The sequence below is a fragment of the Dendrobium catenatum genome, unplaced genomic scaffold (genome assembly GCF_001605985.2).
Source record: "Dendrobium catenatum unplaced genomic scaffold, ASM160598v2 fragScaff_scaffold_635, whole genome shotgun sequence".
Classification (NCBI taxonomy): Eukaryota; Viridiplantae; Streptophyta; class Magnoliopsida; order Asparagales; family Orchidaceae; genus Dendrobium; species Dendrobium catenatum.
Window position 1 is genome coordinate 167,723 of NW_021319097.1, and position 14,031 is coordinate 181,753.

Sequence of the window (14,031 nt, forward strand, 5' to 3'; positions counted from 1 at the left end):
GGGAGAACCGAAGGGGCAACACAGGGAACCGGGTAACGGTTGAAAGAGCTCAGCTCCCGATGAGGTTGCTCGCAATGAAAATTGATTTTCGTCTTCGAAATATTTCTTTTCCTTAGCGACAATCATCCAATGGACGGAAGAAATTTGCTCTTTGATGATGGCAGCCAGTTGAAAAATTATTCTATCCACATATTCCTCCACATTTTTGGACTATCTCTGGAACAAAGTCGAAGAAAGGTGATTTAAGAATGTCGACTTTACCTTGAGCATTGTAAATGAACCCGCTGTCGACTTCAGGATCGGCCATTTAATGGATACAACCAAGGCTCAACAAAACTTATAATTAAAACTAACATGACTCACAAACAAAACTCACATGACACTCACATACATGACAACTAACATGACACCAAGACCTAGGATATACTAACTTTGCTCTAATACCAAATTGATGCAAGCATTGGTGTTTCCAGGTTATAAGTTTGTAAGCGTCATTGTTATGTTTTTCCAAATTTGGGGCTTTTTCCTAGGATAACTATACAAACTTCAGTCGAGGATGTTATGAGAATGATATAATGTTATTTTTGGATCTAAAAACCTGGGGGTTTTTCTTGGAAAGGCTTGCGAGCTTGTTCCACCTCTTCTACTCCTCTTCTAGGAAAGCTTACGAGCTTGTTCTCTTTCGTCTCGGCCTCTTATCTATTTCTTCTCTCTGCATGTGACCACTCTAATTGTATCATTCTTCTCAAAGCAAATGAAATGCAAGTTTAGGTTTTTATTATATAAGTTTGTAAGCGTCAAAGTTGTAAGTGTCTTTTTATTATAAAAAGTTGTATTTTGTGTTTTTTCGTGTATTTTCTTATTATCCTAGAAAGAGTTACTTTTGCTTGAAAAAATTTGGGGGTTTTCCCAAATTTTTTGCTTGCATCACTTTTCATCTACTATCGATACATCTATTTAACTCAATGTACCTACTATCTCTTATCTATGTGGTTTCTAATAGAAATTTTTGTCATCCCTACTCTCTACTTCTTGAACAAAGGGTTGCATAGTTGTAATGGCCAATCTTCAAATATGATGTTTTCCCACTATTGCATTTGTCACCATGCTCTAGAAAATTGCCAAATAGATAAAGCACCAATGTCTCTTGAGTATACATTTTTTACTCTGAACTATTGTTTGTTGCAGCAAGATGGCGTATCCATTCAAGAGTAGTAGTACAAATTAAGAGGAAGATGGCATGAGCTCTCTCAATATTGCCCCTATTTGTTACAAGCATAATTAAGATTTTATTTTTGCTAAGTTCCTCGTTTGCCTTCATCCATTCTTGCAATCTTTCAAGTTCAACTGTTGTGGATTCTATTGTACTGAACGTCTTCATTCCTCCATGACTTCTTCAAGTCATTGAGTTACTTCACTTTCTGATTCCATCATACTGCCCCTACCGCTATAGCAATGGGTGTTCATATTTCTCATGGATGTAGGGCTGTGGTGGTAGTCGTAGTTGTAGATGAAACTATTTCTAACATTGTCAGCACTATTTTTTTACTGTTGCTGGGAAAAGTTTGGTCATCCACCCACTGTTGAGCATGTCTCAAACACTGACACTTTTCCAATCAACTACAGTAGCACGTCATTAGTATTATTAGCATTTCCCAAGAGGATATGACCTGAAGTCCTAGATGCCCATTTTTGCCTTATTTTACTTTTTGCTGACTTGGCTGTAACTATTCATTACGCTGTTTTGTGTTTTATATTTTGGCGCTTCTTTTGATATGATTGGTAATAAACAAGCATGGTCATCTCTTATCATGGTATCTCTTCGATGTCTGTTTTTCTTCAATCTCTGGGAGATGATCTATTTTATATATACAATATTTCTTATATACAACAGAAACAACATCAAGCCTTTATCCAACTATCTGGGGTTAGCTACATGAATCCTTTTTATCTATTGTGTCTTGTTAAGAGTCAAATTGATGTGGACATCAGTAGGAAATCTTTCCGCGTCTATCACAGGAGGAGTCATAGATCGATGGCTATGATTAGGAGCCTTTATTTATGATTTATTTCATGTTTTTGATTTTCTTATTTCATGAATGTTGAGAGTCTTTCTAATTTTACCCTTATGTTGGGTTATTTGTGTATTGTAGCCCAAGGGGCATTTTTGTATTTTGAGTCTTCATGTTTCGAGGCCTATATATTGAGGCCTTAGGCTATTGTATGGGGATGATGATTATCATGAATTAAACTTCAGTTTTTCTAAATTGTGTGTTTTTGAGTCTTTTTGTGAGAAGAGTGAAGTCCCTATGAGTAGGGCAACGTAACACCCAAAAATTGGTGCCGTGACAAGTTTCTTGGCTCTATTTTCTCTCCCTCATTACCCCACCTTCCTCCATTGGCTGTTGAGCCCTCCAACCCTCTTTTAAACAACTGTCCGAAATTCCCTGCTGCCTCATACAACCGAACCAACTTCCCTCTCTACCATTTCCACGCACCGGCAAGCCTACCCTGCCTCTCTTCCCATTGCCAGCCAACCCCCACTCCATAGCCTTTTGGTATTCCCTCCACCTTTTCCTCTTATCCATTGGTTTCCCCAAGGGTTGCTACCTCTTCCTATTCCTTTTCTCATTGGCTCCGCTTTAATTACAACCTTTTCCCCTTCCCCATTAGATCCACTTTAATTTCAACCTTTTTTTCCTTCCTCATTAGCTCCACTTTAATTACTGCATTTTCCCATTCCCCATTAACTCCACTTTAATTACAACCTTTTCCTCATTCCCATTAACTCCATTTTAATTGCCACCTTTTCCTCTTTCTCATTAACTCCACTTTAATTATTTCCTTTACTTATTCCCTATTAGCCCTTTGTTAGGCCGGCCTAGGAGGGGTCGGTTGGACCGATCCTTACGGACTCCAGGCGGCCCCACATGGGGCGAAAAGAGGGCAAGGGGGGCGGAAGCCAAGTGGGCCCAAGCTTGGGTTTAATTTAAGTGTGGGAGGGAAATTTTGAATGGAAGGGGGCACCGGGGGGGTGGGAATTTGAATAGAAGGGCTGTTTAGGGATTTTGTATGGGGCTTTGGAGTTAATTAGGGGGAAAGAGGGATTTAGGGTTTTATCTTGAATTGGGGCTGATTTTTGGGATCTTCTTGGAGGCTTGGGCTCTAGTTTTCTTGGCTAGAGATTTTGGAGAGTTCTCTTCCTCTCGAATCAAAGAATCTTGTATGGTTGTTGTCTTTATTAACCTACTAGTGGAATACAAGTGGTTGGCTTGATTTTTTTCAGATTTCTACTCAGTTTCTATGTTGTTTTCCATTGTTTCGGGCTGTTTTCCTACTGCAAACAGCAGTTTCGTTACTGTTTGTTCACCGATTTGGGATAGGTTTGCTTGCAAACTCAAGTATTACCTTAGGGTTCCTTGCGAACTCAAGTATTTTCTATCACCCTCGTTAGAATCTAATCTATTATACAAATCATTAAAAGCTAAAATCTTTGCATAACAATTGCTTTCTTAGACACCTTATGAGCCTCTTTATATATTTCTCAATTTTATCAGAGTTTTTACATCTAAACCAATTATTATAATAATACTTCTTATTTTTGATCTTTTCTTGCACATTTTAATTCTTTCACCAACTTTTTTTATTATTATGAGCTTTTTCTTTTGAATTTCCAAGCACATCCCGTGCAACAATTTTAATATTATTAGCTACTTTTTCCCACATAATATTAGCTTCCTCATGCACATACATAATCTTAAAATCTCGAATCTTACTTTCATTTTTAATGTTGCTTAGACCTGATGCATCCCTTGCTGTTGTTGTGGTTAGCTAGCACATAGAAAATTTGAAGAAGAAAAATTGGTAGAGTATCTCGACTCATATAGGCTTTAAATTATACCATGAAATTTTTTGGGAAATGATTTGTTTACCAAAGAGATAATCATCTAAAGGTTGAAGCCAATGCAATTTTGACTATGTTGGATCGATTGAAGAAAGTAAGCCAAATTTTAGATATTGTGCTTATTTTGGTGAAAATCTTGTGGCCTACTTGTCAATGGTGCACGCCATGGCGCATGGCGTGGTGCACATGATTAAGTTGGCACGCGCCATTTGCGCCATGTGTGCGCAATGGCGCTCAACACGCGCAATTTGAATTTTAGTGATTTTTTAATATAATTATAAATAGTTTTTAATATTTATATATTTTAATTTCTAAAATAATGTAATAGTTAATTTTAAAATTATTTGATATGATTAAAATAGTTTAGTTAGAATTTATTAGACTTTATTTAGACTCTATTTTACTAGAAATTTTGGACAAACTTAAAGCTTATTTTAATAGTTTGAACTTTGAACCACAGACATATTTAACCAAGCCTTATCTAACTTGATTGATATTCTATAATATGATCCATATAATGATTTTTATAATTATTTTTTATTTTCTGCCGTGTTCAAAATGGCGCTCACCGCGCCGTGTGCTTTGCGCCATGGATCCACGTGGAACTTTGCGCTGTGCTGCGTTATTCGCCGTTGACAAGTGTTTAAACGCGACCTCGAGAAGTAATAAGTAAACAATTATAACAGATTTATTGCTAAATATATTGTAAGTCCATGATCTACTACACGTATGCTGGTAAAAAATCTTAGTAAGGAGTTTGGTTTTCCTTTTGCCAACTTATGATTTAAAAAATGTGGCAATCAAGCTGCATTTTATATTTTTAGCAATTCTGTCTTTCATGAAAAGACTAAACACATTAAAGATGACTATCATTTCATCAAATATATTGTTATATTGATGAAGGTTATCACTCATGTTGCCAATAAACAATTGGGTGATATATTTATCAAGGCTCTTAATCCTCATCATTTCTTAAACACATGTAGAAAGCTGGATCTAGTTGATTTATATATGATCCAGTTTGAGGAAACTGGTAGTGTAAGAAAATATCTTGTACTCATTTCCTTATCATATATTGGGGTTTCTCTAGGGATATTGAACGTCAAAGGGTTCGTTTCTCTAATATTCCTCAAAATTTAATTGTTAGGTTGTGCATCCAAAATTTACTTATTTTTCAACTGTGTAGGCGGCTGAATCTTTGATAACTATTTGTTATAGGTATTTTTAGAATCAAATATTTTCTCTATCCTGACTAAGATGATATAATTGTTCTTTTTTCATAATAAAATGTTTGAACTTTGCTGGTATATTTTGCATTATTGATGATTTGCTTTGCCAGGCAATTGCATTTATTTGTCTCATTATGCAACCATTCTATTTTTTAAGCTATTTTTATGTTCACCCTTTAAAATTTGTCTTCAAATCATTTCCAAATTGTTATTCTCTTATGTAATGTACATCTAATTCTGTTTCTTGTACTTCAGATAACTTCAGTGCCAAATAATTGGATGGAAACATCATTAAGGTCCAGTGTTCCTCTGGTTGACGTTGATAAGGTATGTTGGGCCTATTACATTCTTGGTGGCCGGTGCATTGCTGATAGTTGTGTGGCTTTAAGTTAGCATCATTCGTATTTAATTTAAGTATATCCTATTATGAGAAAGATCTTTCTGTGAAAGACATGGATACATATTTTCCATTCCTTCCCATCGCTGTATTTGCACTTGCATTGATTCATGCACTTGTGAAAATGTATGAACATGCATATGTCTGCGTGCTTATTGAAATATGTGCACATAAACATGGCTACCCGAGTTTTGTTTCACTCAATGCAATTCCATCTAAATCACAATAACATTAGAGTAAGAGGAGTAATATCTTTATAATATCTACATGTAGGAATTTTTTATCTTGTTGAGGTGATTATGTATTGATGAGTATATTTATAAGTTAAAAATGACAGTATTTATTGGTTAATATCATATACATATATTTGTAGGAAGCTTGTTATATTTTTTATCTAAAAAAAGATTTGCATCATCCAAATGATTCTGTTAGTGATTATTGCTACATGATTTTATTGGCAAATATTCAATCTTAACGAAAAGAGAAAAATAATCATGTGTGCCTGGACATTGCCCACGTTACTTGCGTGTCATCTTTGCTTGGGATTTGATTGCTTAGCTTTTGCCTCTCCCACAAGTGACTTTGCTTTGTTTGCTAATGTTCGCACACAACCACACCTTGCCCATGATCTGGCAAAGGCGCCCCTATGCATTTTGCCCTCGTTTGCTTGGTTGGCTCGCAACGGCATCTATGCGTACTTTACTCCACTTGCTGTATGACCCCATGTTATGCTTTCCAATGCTCGTCTTGATAATGCAAACCAGTCATGATCCCCATTTCAAAACCCACAACTCTAAATCACACACGTTCTTTGCTGCCTTGATGTCCTAGTGTTCGTCTCGCCACCACTTGGAAATCCCATAGCTAATGACAGGCAAATTGAATAAAGGATAATCATAGAGCATAGAATGCTTTTTCTTAAGTTAGTATCATCATACAAAGGCTCTGTGCTTCTCGTATTGTTGATCCCTCCTAGAAAAAAAAGTTACCCTTTGTGTTTGTGGCATCTTTTATGTGGCTTGATTTCTTCTTCTATTTCTTGATTTTTTAATCCCTCCTCAGGGAGATATTTTCTCATGACTATGTATGGCTAATGCTTGATATAAGTGTTTGAGCCTTTGCCGAGTAGAAACCTTGTGGTACTCTTGTGATTTCGATGACACTTAGTTGCTCATGATCTCACATCATTTGTCGAGAAGGTACACGGATTGGATTGGTTGTCCAGTCATCAACAAGAGGAAGTCACAAATAGCTGGCCTTCAATCTAGTGATTGTGCATTGCATGTGATGGAGAAAGAAGAAGGTGGTTTGGGAACTATGCAAATTTGAAGAGAAACAAAGAAAATTATAATAGAAGAAAATGATCTCTGTGTACCTGTCAAAACAAGTTGTACTAACTGCAAGTACTAATTTATGATAAATGTGCAAGTTATTGATCAAAATGGAGAGTCTTGTCAAAACCTTTGTCACACAATTAACTAATACTTAATAAGTTATTCTTTAAACCATCAACTAATAAAACATTCTCAATTAAATTTTTTTTAGTATTTCCAACAATACTTGAGCCCACGAAAATGAGATTGGAAATCCGGATTTTGGCAAATTATGATGCGGTAGAGAATTTACTGCTTTTAGTACACCTCAGGGTCATTTCTTTCATTCTCTCTTCATTCACCTCACTTAACTAGCATTTGCATTTGTTGACAACTTGCGGAATCTCACATAGTGATGTTTTAAAAGTTCCCGAAGGAGTTAATAAAGGTTTTCAAGGTAGAATTAAGGCAATTTTGTTCTTTAACTTTTCTTTTTTTAACCCTTTTTTCTCCATTTTCTTCCTCTCACCTTTCCTACTTCTATTAGCCGTTTTCAATGAGGCTCTCCAATGAACAACTTCATCAAAGGAGGACCACATTATCCTTCTGTACTTCCTTGTTAACATATAAAATCTAACAAGATTTATGTGTAACAAAAGGTGGCAAGTTACAATTCTCGGTCAAAGTCATATCAAATATCTTGCATTTGTTTTAATTTGAAACACTTGAAAAATAAATGTTTGTGAAATAATTTTGTATTTAACCTATTGGAAAATTATTGCTTCTACATATAAAATTTGTGGTATCATTGAAAAGCATTGTAGCTATGTCCTTTGGTTAATTTTATTTCTTGATCCATTTAGCTGGAGAAGCATATTTATAATTTCTATAGCCTAGTTAGAATGTTTCGATAGTCTTATTATTGCAAAATTGAGGATAATTTATATATAAAAATAGTGAAGTGATTATCCAACCTAAACTCAACCAGCCTTGATCATAAGATAAGATTTTAAGGCCCACAATTGTGTAAACACCAATATTTGAGACTTCTAAAAGCTAGGATGTAAGCTCCAACCTTCCGGACCTTTCAGTGGATATAAGCCTCAACCTTCAAGGCCTACTCCTTATTTATAGAGGAAGGTTGTAAGGCCCATTATTTTTAGGATTTTCTTTCCCTTGAGGTTACAAGGCTTGTTTAGGAGCCTTAGCAATGGTTTAATAATAAAAGAGAGGAGTTATATAAAAGCAACAGGAAGAATCGCTCAGATTTCTGTGAGCGAGGCTTTTTTGGGTCGTGTTATAAATGCTATGGATAAACCTATTGATGGGAGAGGTGAAATTTCATCTTCTGAATCTCGATTAATTGAATCTCATGGCCCATGTGTTGCAAATCTATTTTCATGACTTATGTTTTGATGATTGACAAACACTTTTGACTCTCTTGGACTGTCTGTTACTTCTAACTTTTCAGGAATCAAAGATCGGACGAACAAACAAAGCCAGTTCAAGATTGTGTGTGTGTAGGGTTACTTAGCATCAGTCTCTTTGAACATTACAAATAGACTCAAGAAGAGAAAAAATAAAGTATGGGTGCTCTCACAGAAGGGGCCCAAACCAATTTGGGTTCCTAAATCTGACTGTTGTTGAGTTTTGCATGTGTGCTCTCACCAAAGACCTCGTGGGAGCATAGGATAATTGGACATATGGAGGCTCGCAACTCATAAATGCTTAAACATGCTGCTTCATAAAATTTCTTGAATTTTTTTTTTATTATTAGTGTTGTTTTAGTCTTTTGGTTGTGTGCTAGTTTTTTGTTGTTTTTTTTTTAATTTATTTTGTTTTCACTTTGCTTTCTTTCCATATGATGAACTTTTCAAGCTTTTAAAATTTTGGAGTTTTAGAGATTATGTTTAGTATTTCTAAATCGGTTAAAGGGAGAAATACCGTTGATGGTTTCCCTCCTTCTGACCTTGTTTAGTGGTATGCTTTTCTTCTATAAACAAAAGTATAACTCATTTTAGCCAATGATTTTTGAAACTAAGATTCTTTTTATCTTGCTACAAAAATCTATCTTGTGCATAATATCCAAAGTTCTTATATATCTCTCAAGTTAATTGAAATCTTGCCTTTGCACTGATCATATGATTTTTGGTTTTGTTTTGTGGGTAGTTCTTCCCTATGTTAGAGAGAGTGCTCCTATTCTCTAATATCTAGAAGATATACTCACAATTAAGAACTTTTAAGAGTTGGCAAAAGAGAATTGAGCTTGCAAAAGATAAAATTGAAAGTGGTAAAGACGCCAAAATTGAAATAAAAAGTATATACACAAATGTGTATCAAAAATCAAAAGATGTTCAAAGAGCCAATCAAAGATTCAAGAGGCATAAAATGAGCCCACTAAAAAGCAAGCTATCCTCTCTTTTCAAAACTTTTAAAACTTAGAAGAACTTATGAGTTATGTGAGATTTTCAAAGGCTTGATTGCAAATTTCATAATTGAGAAAAATTACTTTGACATATTATTTATGAGATATTTTCTTTGTAAACAAGTTTTGAATGGATCTTCTTTTTATCCTATTTAGTTATTCTGAGTTAGGCGTCCGTTTTTCAAAAGACAATTTATACCCTGAAGGATGTCCGATCTAGGGTTAACAGAATCGGATACTCTACCTTCTTCCGATTGAAATTTGTTAACCTAGTGATCTCTTGAAACTCTAAAGTTTAAATTATTTGAGAAATTCTCATATGAATTGCTTTGATAAAAAAAAATAATATATAAAATAAAGAAAAATTAAAAACAAAATATTTGGTTTCTTTTCAAATTGATTGTTTTTAGTATTTTTTTTTTCGCTGTTATTTTTCTTTCCTTCTGCTTTTCTTTTGTTTTATTTTTGAGGGCTTTGATCATCACCATCCTTCATTGATTTTCAAATTCTATTCACATCGTCCTGGCCGATACTTTTATCGTCCTGGACGATAGGAAAATCACTCTTCAAATTCCCATATGCTGAAATTTTCTGTGCTTACTGTAACTCTTCGTCCTGGACGATCCATTATCGTCCTGGATGATCTGATCGAACTCGGTTGCAATCATGATGATAGTTCTGTCCGATAATATATTTCGTCCTGACCGATGCATTTTATGGTCATCGTCCTGGCCGATACACTAGATCGTCCTGGACGATCCACGTGTCAGCACGTTTAAATTCTTAAAATCGGCCTCGGACGATCCATTATTGGACAATCGTCCTGGCCGATACACTGTTCGTCCTGGATGATACACGTGGCACTGATTTAAAACGTTTTAACTTCGGCCGGTACGATCAATTATTATGCATCGTCTTGGACGATACACCTAATCGGACCGGACGATCTGCTTTTTCAACGGCCGTCCGGCTTGGCTCCTCGGGACGATCGCCTGTGTCTAATCGTCCTGGCCGATATCTGATCGGCTCGGACGATCGGACCGCCTTTTTGACCAATCGGCTTGTACGCAATTATTGTGCCATATCGTCCTGGACAAATCTGAGATGGCCTGAACGATATGGCCGTTTCTTTAAATTCAGGCCATTCCAGCCATGTTTTTCACCTCACACATCTTCCTCTCTTGTGTTTTCTTGCTAACTCCTTACTATGGCTGGTGGGAAACGAGTTCGACAGGCTTCTGGGAGTTCCTCGAGGGCCACTCTGGACCCTCGATTCAGGGAGGCAGAGGATCAGGCTGCTTACCGTCGCTACAAAGAGTGTGGCATTACCCTTTCCAGAATAATCAATCCTGCACACCTTTCGTATCCGGTAATGGATCTCTTTGCCCACACTTCTCTTTGTTTCATACTTACCCTCGTTGTCCCTTTTTCTTTTGAACTTCTGCTAGAATTTTATGCAAATTTTCGCATAAATTCTACTTTCACAGCCCTGACCTCCTATGTGAATCGACGCCCGGTCGAGATCACATATCAGGACTGTGCGGAACTTTTACAGCTATCCACCACCGGGGATAAGCTGCACCTAATCGTTTCAAATCCTGATTTTGATTGGTCCACGGCAAACCATTTTCTTCGCCAAACCAACACACCCTTTCATATTGAAGAGACTAGCTCTTTAATCAAAAATGCTAGGACAATTCAACATGTCTTTCACACCTCCATTATTCCAAAAGCCGGGGACTGGATCCACATCACTCCTCTACTTTCTTTGACTATCTTTTTCATCATGGCTCAGAGAGAATTTAATGCCACTGATCTACTCTTTCGTTACATTGATCATTTAACAACTATTCGCGTTCCAGGCCATAGGAGGAAACCCAACCTTGCTTTAGGACATCTCATAGCCTACATTTTTTAAACCAAATACAATCTTCAATATCCTGCTCGTCACGACCTTCAGCCTCCTTGCTACTCAAACAATTCTTTCACTATCATTCATAGTACTCGTCTCCACCCAGGAGATGGGGAAGGTCGGGGGGCTGAGGAGGAGGAGGCTCTCGCTCCCGCTCCAGTTCCTGATCCTGTTCCTCTTCGACAGCACTCACAGTTTGACCAGTTAGTGGAGAGGTTTGATCGATGGGAGACCCGCTTCGATGCTTACGTTGCTGCACAGGAGCAGCAACATTCTGAGGATATTGCCCGCTACGAGCAGCACCGCACAGAGGTTTTAGCCCGTTTTGATAGCTACATTACTCACCAGCAGCAGCAGCATGACCAGGACATCGCCTGGTTCAATGCTCAGTTTACTTCGCTAGCTAGCTACTTTCAGCAGCCACCTCCACCACCTCCATCTGATGATCAGGGTCCCTCTTTTTTCTAGTTTTTTTTGTTTTCTGTTTTTCTATTTTCTGTAGTTTGTTTTGTAGTTTGTGTTAGTTTCTACTGTGTTTTTTCCTTTTTTCTTTTTTTTTTCTTTATGTGTCTAGGACCCTATTTTTGTGATGACAAAAGGGGGAGTAGGATGTGGTAGGAAAAAGTTGATGTGCTTGTAACTTTGAAATTTTAATGAATTGCTGTTTTTACTGAGTTTTTTCCTACTTGTGTTTGCCATCATCAAAAAGTGGGAGATTGTTGCAAATCTATTTTCATGACTTATGTTTTGATGATTGACAAACACTTTTGACTCTCTTGGACTGCTTGTTACTTCTAATTTTTCAGGAATCAAAGATCGGACGAACAAACGAAGCCAGTTCAAGATTGTGTAGGTTTAGGGTTGAGTCAGTCTGTACTTTATTTTTTCTCTTCTTGAGTATATTTGGAATGTTCAAAGAGACCGATGCTAAGTATAACCCTACACACACACTTGAGAGACTTAGAATTTCTGTTTTTACTCATATCGGCCAGGTCGATATTTACATCGTCCTGGACGATATTTACATCGTCCTGGACGATCGAGCTTAAAACAGAAAATCTAAACAAGGATTCTTAATTAAGGCAGCCGTCATTAACAGATCGTCCTGGACGATAAGCTCAAAACAGAAAGAAATTGCCGCCATAAACAATTAAGGTATTCTGTATTTTTTGGTAATCGGCCAGGACGACCTTGGATCGGCCTGGATGATATTCACAAATTATGCCTTAATTGCTCAGACAATCAAGGAAGTAATTAAAGGATGATTGATGCGATCATATCGTCCTGGACGATCGCAGGATCGGCCAGGACGATATATTAAAAAACCTTAGTTAACTTCTGGACGATCGGGATCGGACAGCTTGAATTCAGGGCGATGCTCTGGACGATTTTCCTCAGATTTGAACTGATCGGCCTGGACGATCGTGAGATCGGCCGGGACGATGACGATCAAGCCAATTTTCAATCGTCCAGATTGCATTCAGGGCGATACTCTGGCCGATCTTCTGAGATTTGTACTGATCGGCCAGGATGATGTCCATATCATCCTGGACGATATAGTCGGCAACTTGCAATTAATGAGCTCCTTTGAAGCTTTTCTATTTAAGAGCTCTTGTTCAATGTTTTGAATAATCTTTTGCTGCTGCCTTGACCTGAGAAGACCTTGAGGAGAGAAAGAGAGAGAGGGAGAGAGAGAAGATCTTGTGAGGGGGAGCTTGTGAGGGGATTCACAAGGGTTGCTTCAAGGATCGCTCTGCTTCTTCTTCGTCTAGAGTTTCTCGTCCGTGGAAGGGTCGGTAGAGGTAAGGATTCAACATCTGATTGTGGTTCTTTGCCAGCTTCAGGAGGAAGCAAAAGGAGATAGGTTCTCTGCCTTGCCGGGGTGGCAAAAAGAGGTTCTTTGTAAAGGTTTCTCCGCCTAGCTGTGGGGGCTAAAGGAGAGTCACGATTGTAGTGCAATACTCGGAGGGCGCCTCCGGGGAGTGGACGTAGGTCGAGTTGACCGAACCACTATAAATCTCTATGTTCTTGTTTCTTGCTTCCGCACTTTAATTTCCGCACTTATTTTTTTTTGTGGTGTGATTTTGGTTTATGTGATTTTAGTTCTTTGAGAAAAGATTTTTTTTTTAAATACCAATTCACCCTCCCCCCCCTCCCCTTGGTTAGCTTGGGCCAGTTTTATAGGGCTTAACATCCCTAACGAACTTTCACCATGTATTATTTCGAGATGTTCCGTATATGAGCCCCTTCAAATGGGACAAATCTGAGCCACATCTCAATTAATTAAGGTAAGCACATTGTCAACAAACCCATTTGATCAAATTTGGTCTTTTCATAGATGTGTCTGTTCTAATTAAAATCCGGCCTCCAATGAAGATATGTGCTCCAACCTATACTATACTCAAGTCAACTCCCTTGCTAACACGCTCTCTGATAAAATCAAATATGCATGTTAAAAAAAACACATACATTCACCCTGGTCTATTTGGGATATTTTAAGGCAAAGGGCAATAAGAAGCAAAGAAATGTAATTTAGTGAAGCTTTCTGCTATTAATTGAAAAGATTACCCCACTTGCAATGACACAAAAATGAAGAAAACTAATTACTTCTCTATTAAATTAGAGGAACACCCATGACTCCATTATAAAGGATGTCTAATGCCCAACTTATTAACTATATAAAAAAGAAAGTCTCGATCTACTTAGTAAGGGTGGTTGACACTCAAATTTCTCAAAGCAGCATGGCAATAATAGTTGTGTTAACTACTCATGCTGAAACATTGATTTCGCTTTTAACTTGCGATATAGAGTAGTTAAAAACCTTTTGTGTTCCTGTAATGAGGGGCCGTGA

General features: G+C 37.3%; 1 protein-coding gene across 1 annotated transcript in view; it reads left to right on the forward strand.

Moving 5' to 3' along the window:
* The window catches only part of LOC110091779 (carnosine N-methyltransferase), a 63,997-nt gene that overhangs the window by 11,346 nt on the left and 38,620 nt on the right, over positions 1-14,031 (forward strand). The window contains exon 7 of the mRNA XM_020819412.2: positions 5,389-5,460. Coding sequence (XP_020675071.1) covers positions 5,389-5,460 — 72 coding nt within the window. The remainder of the gene's footprint in view (positions 1-5,388; positions 5,461-14,031) is intronic.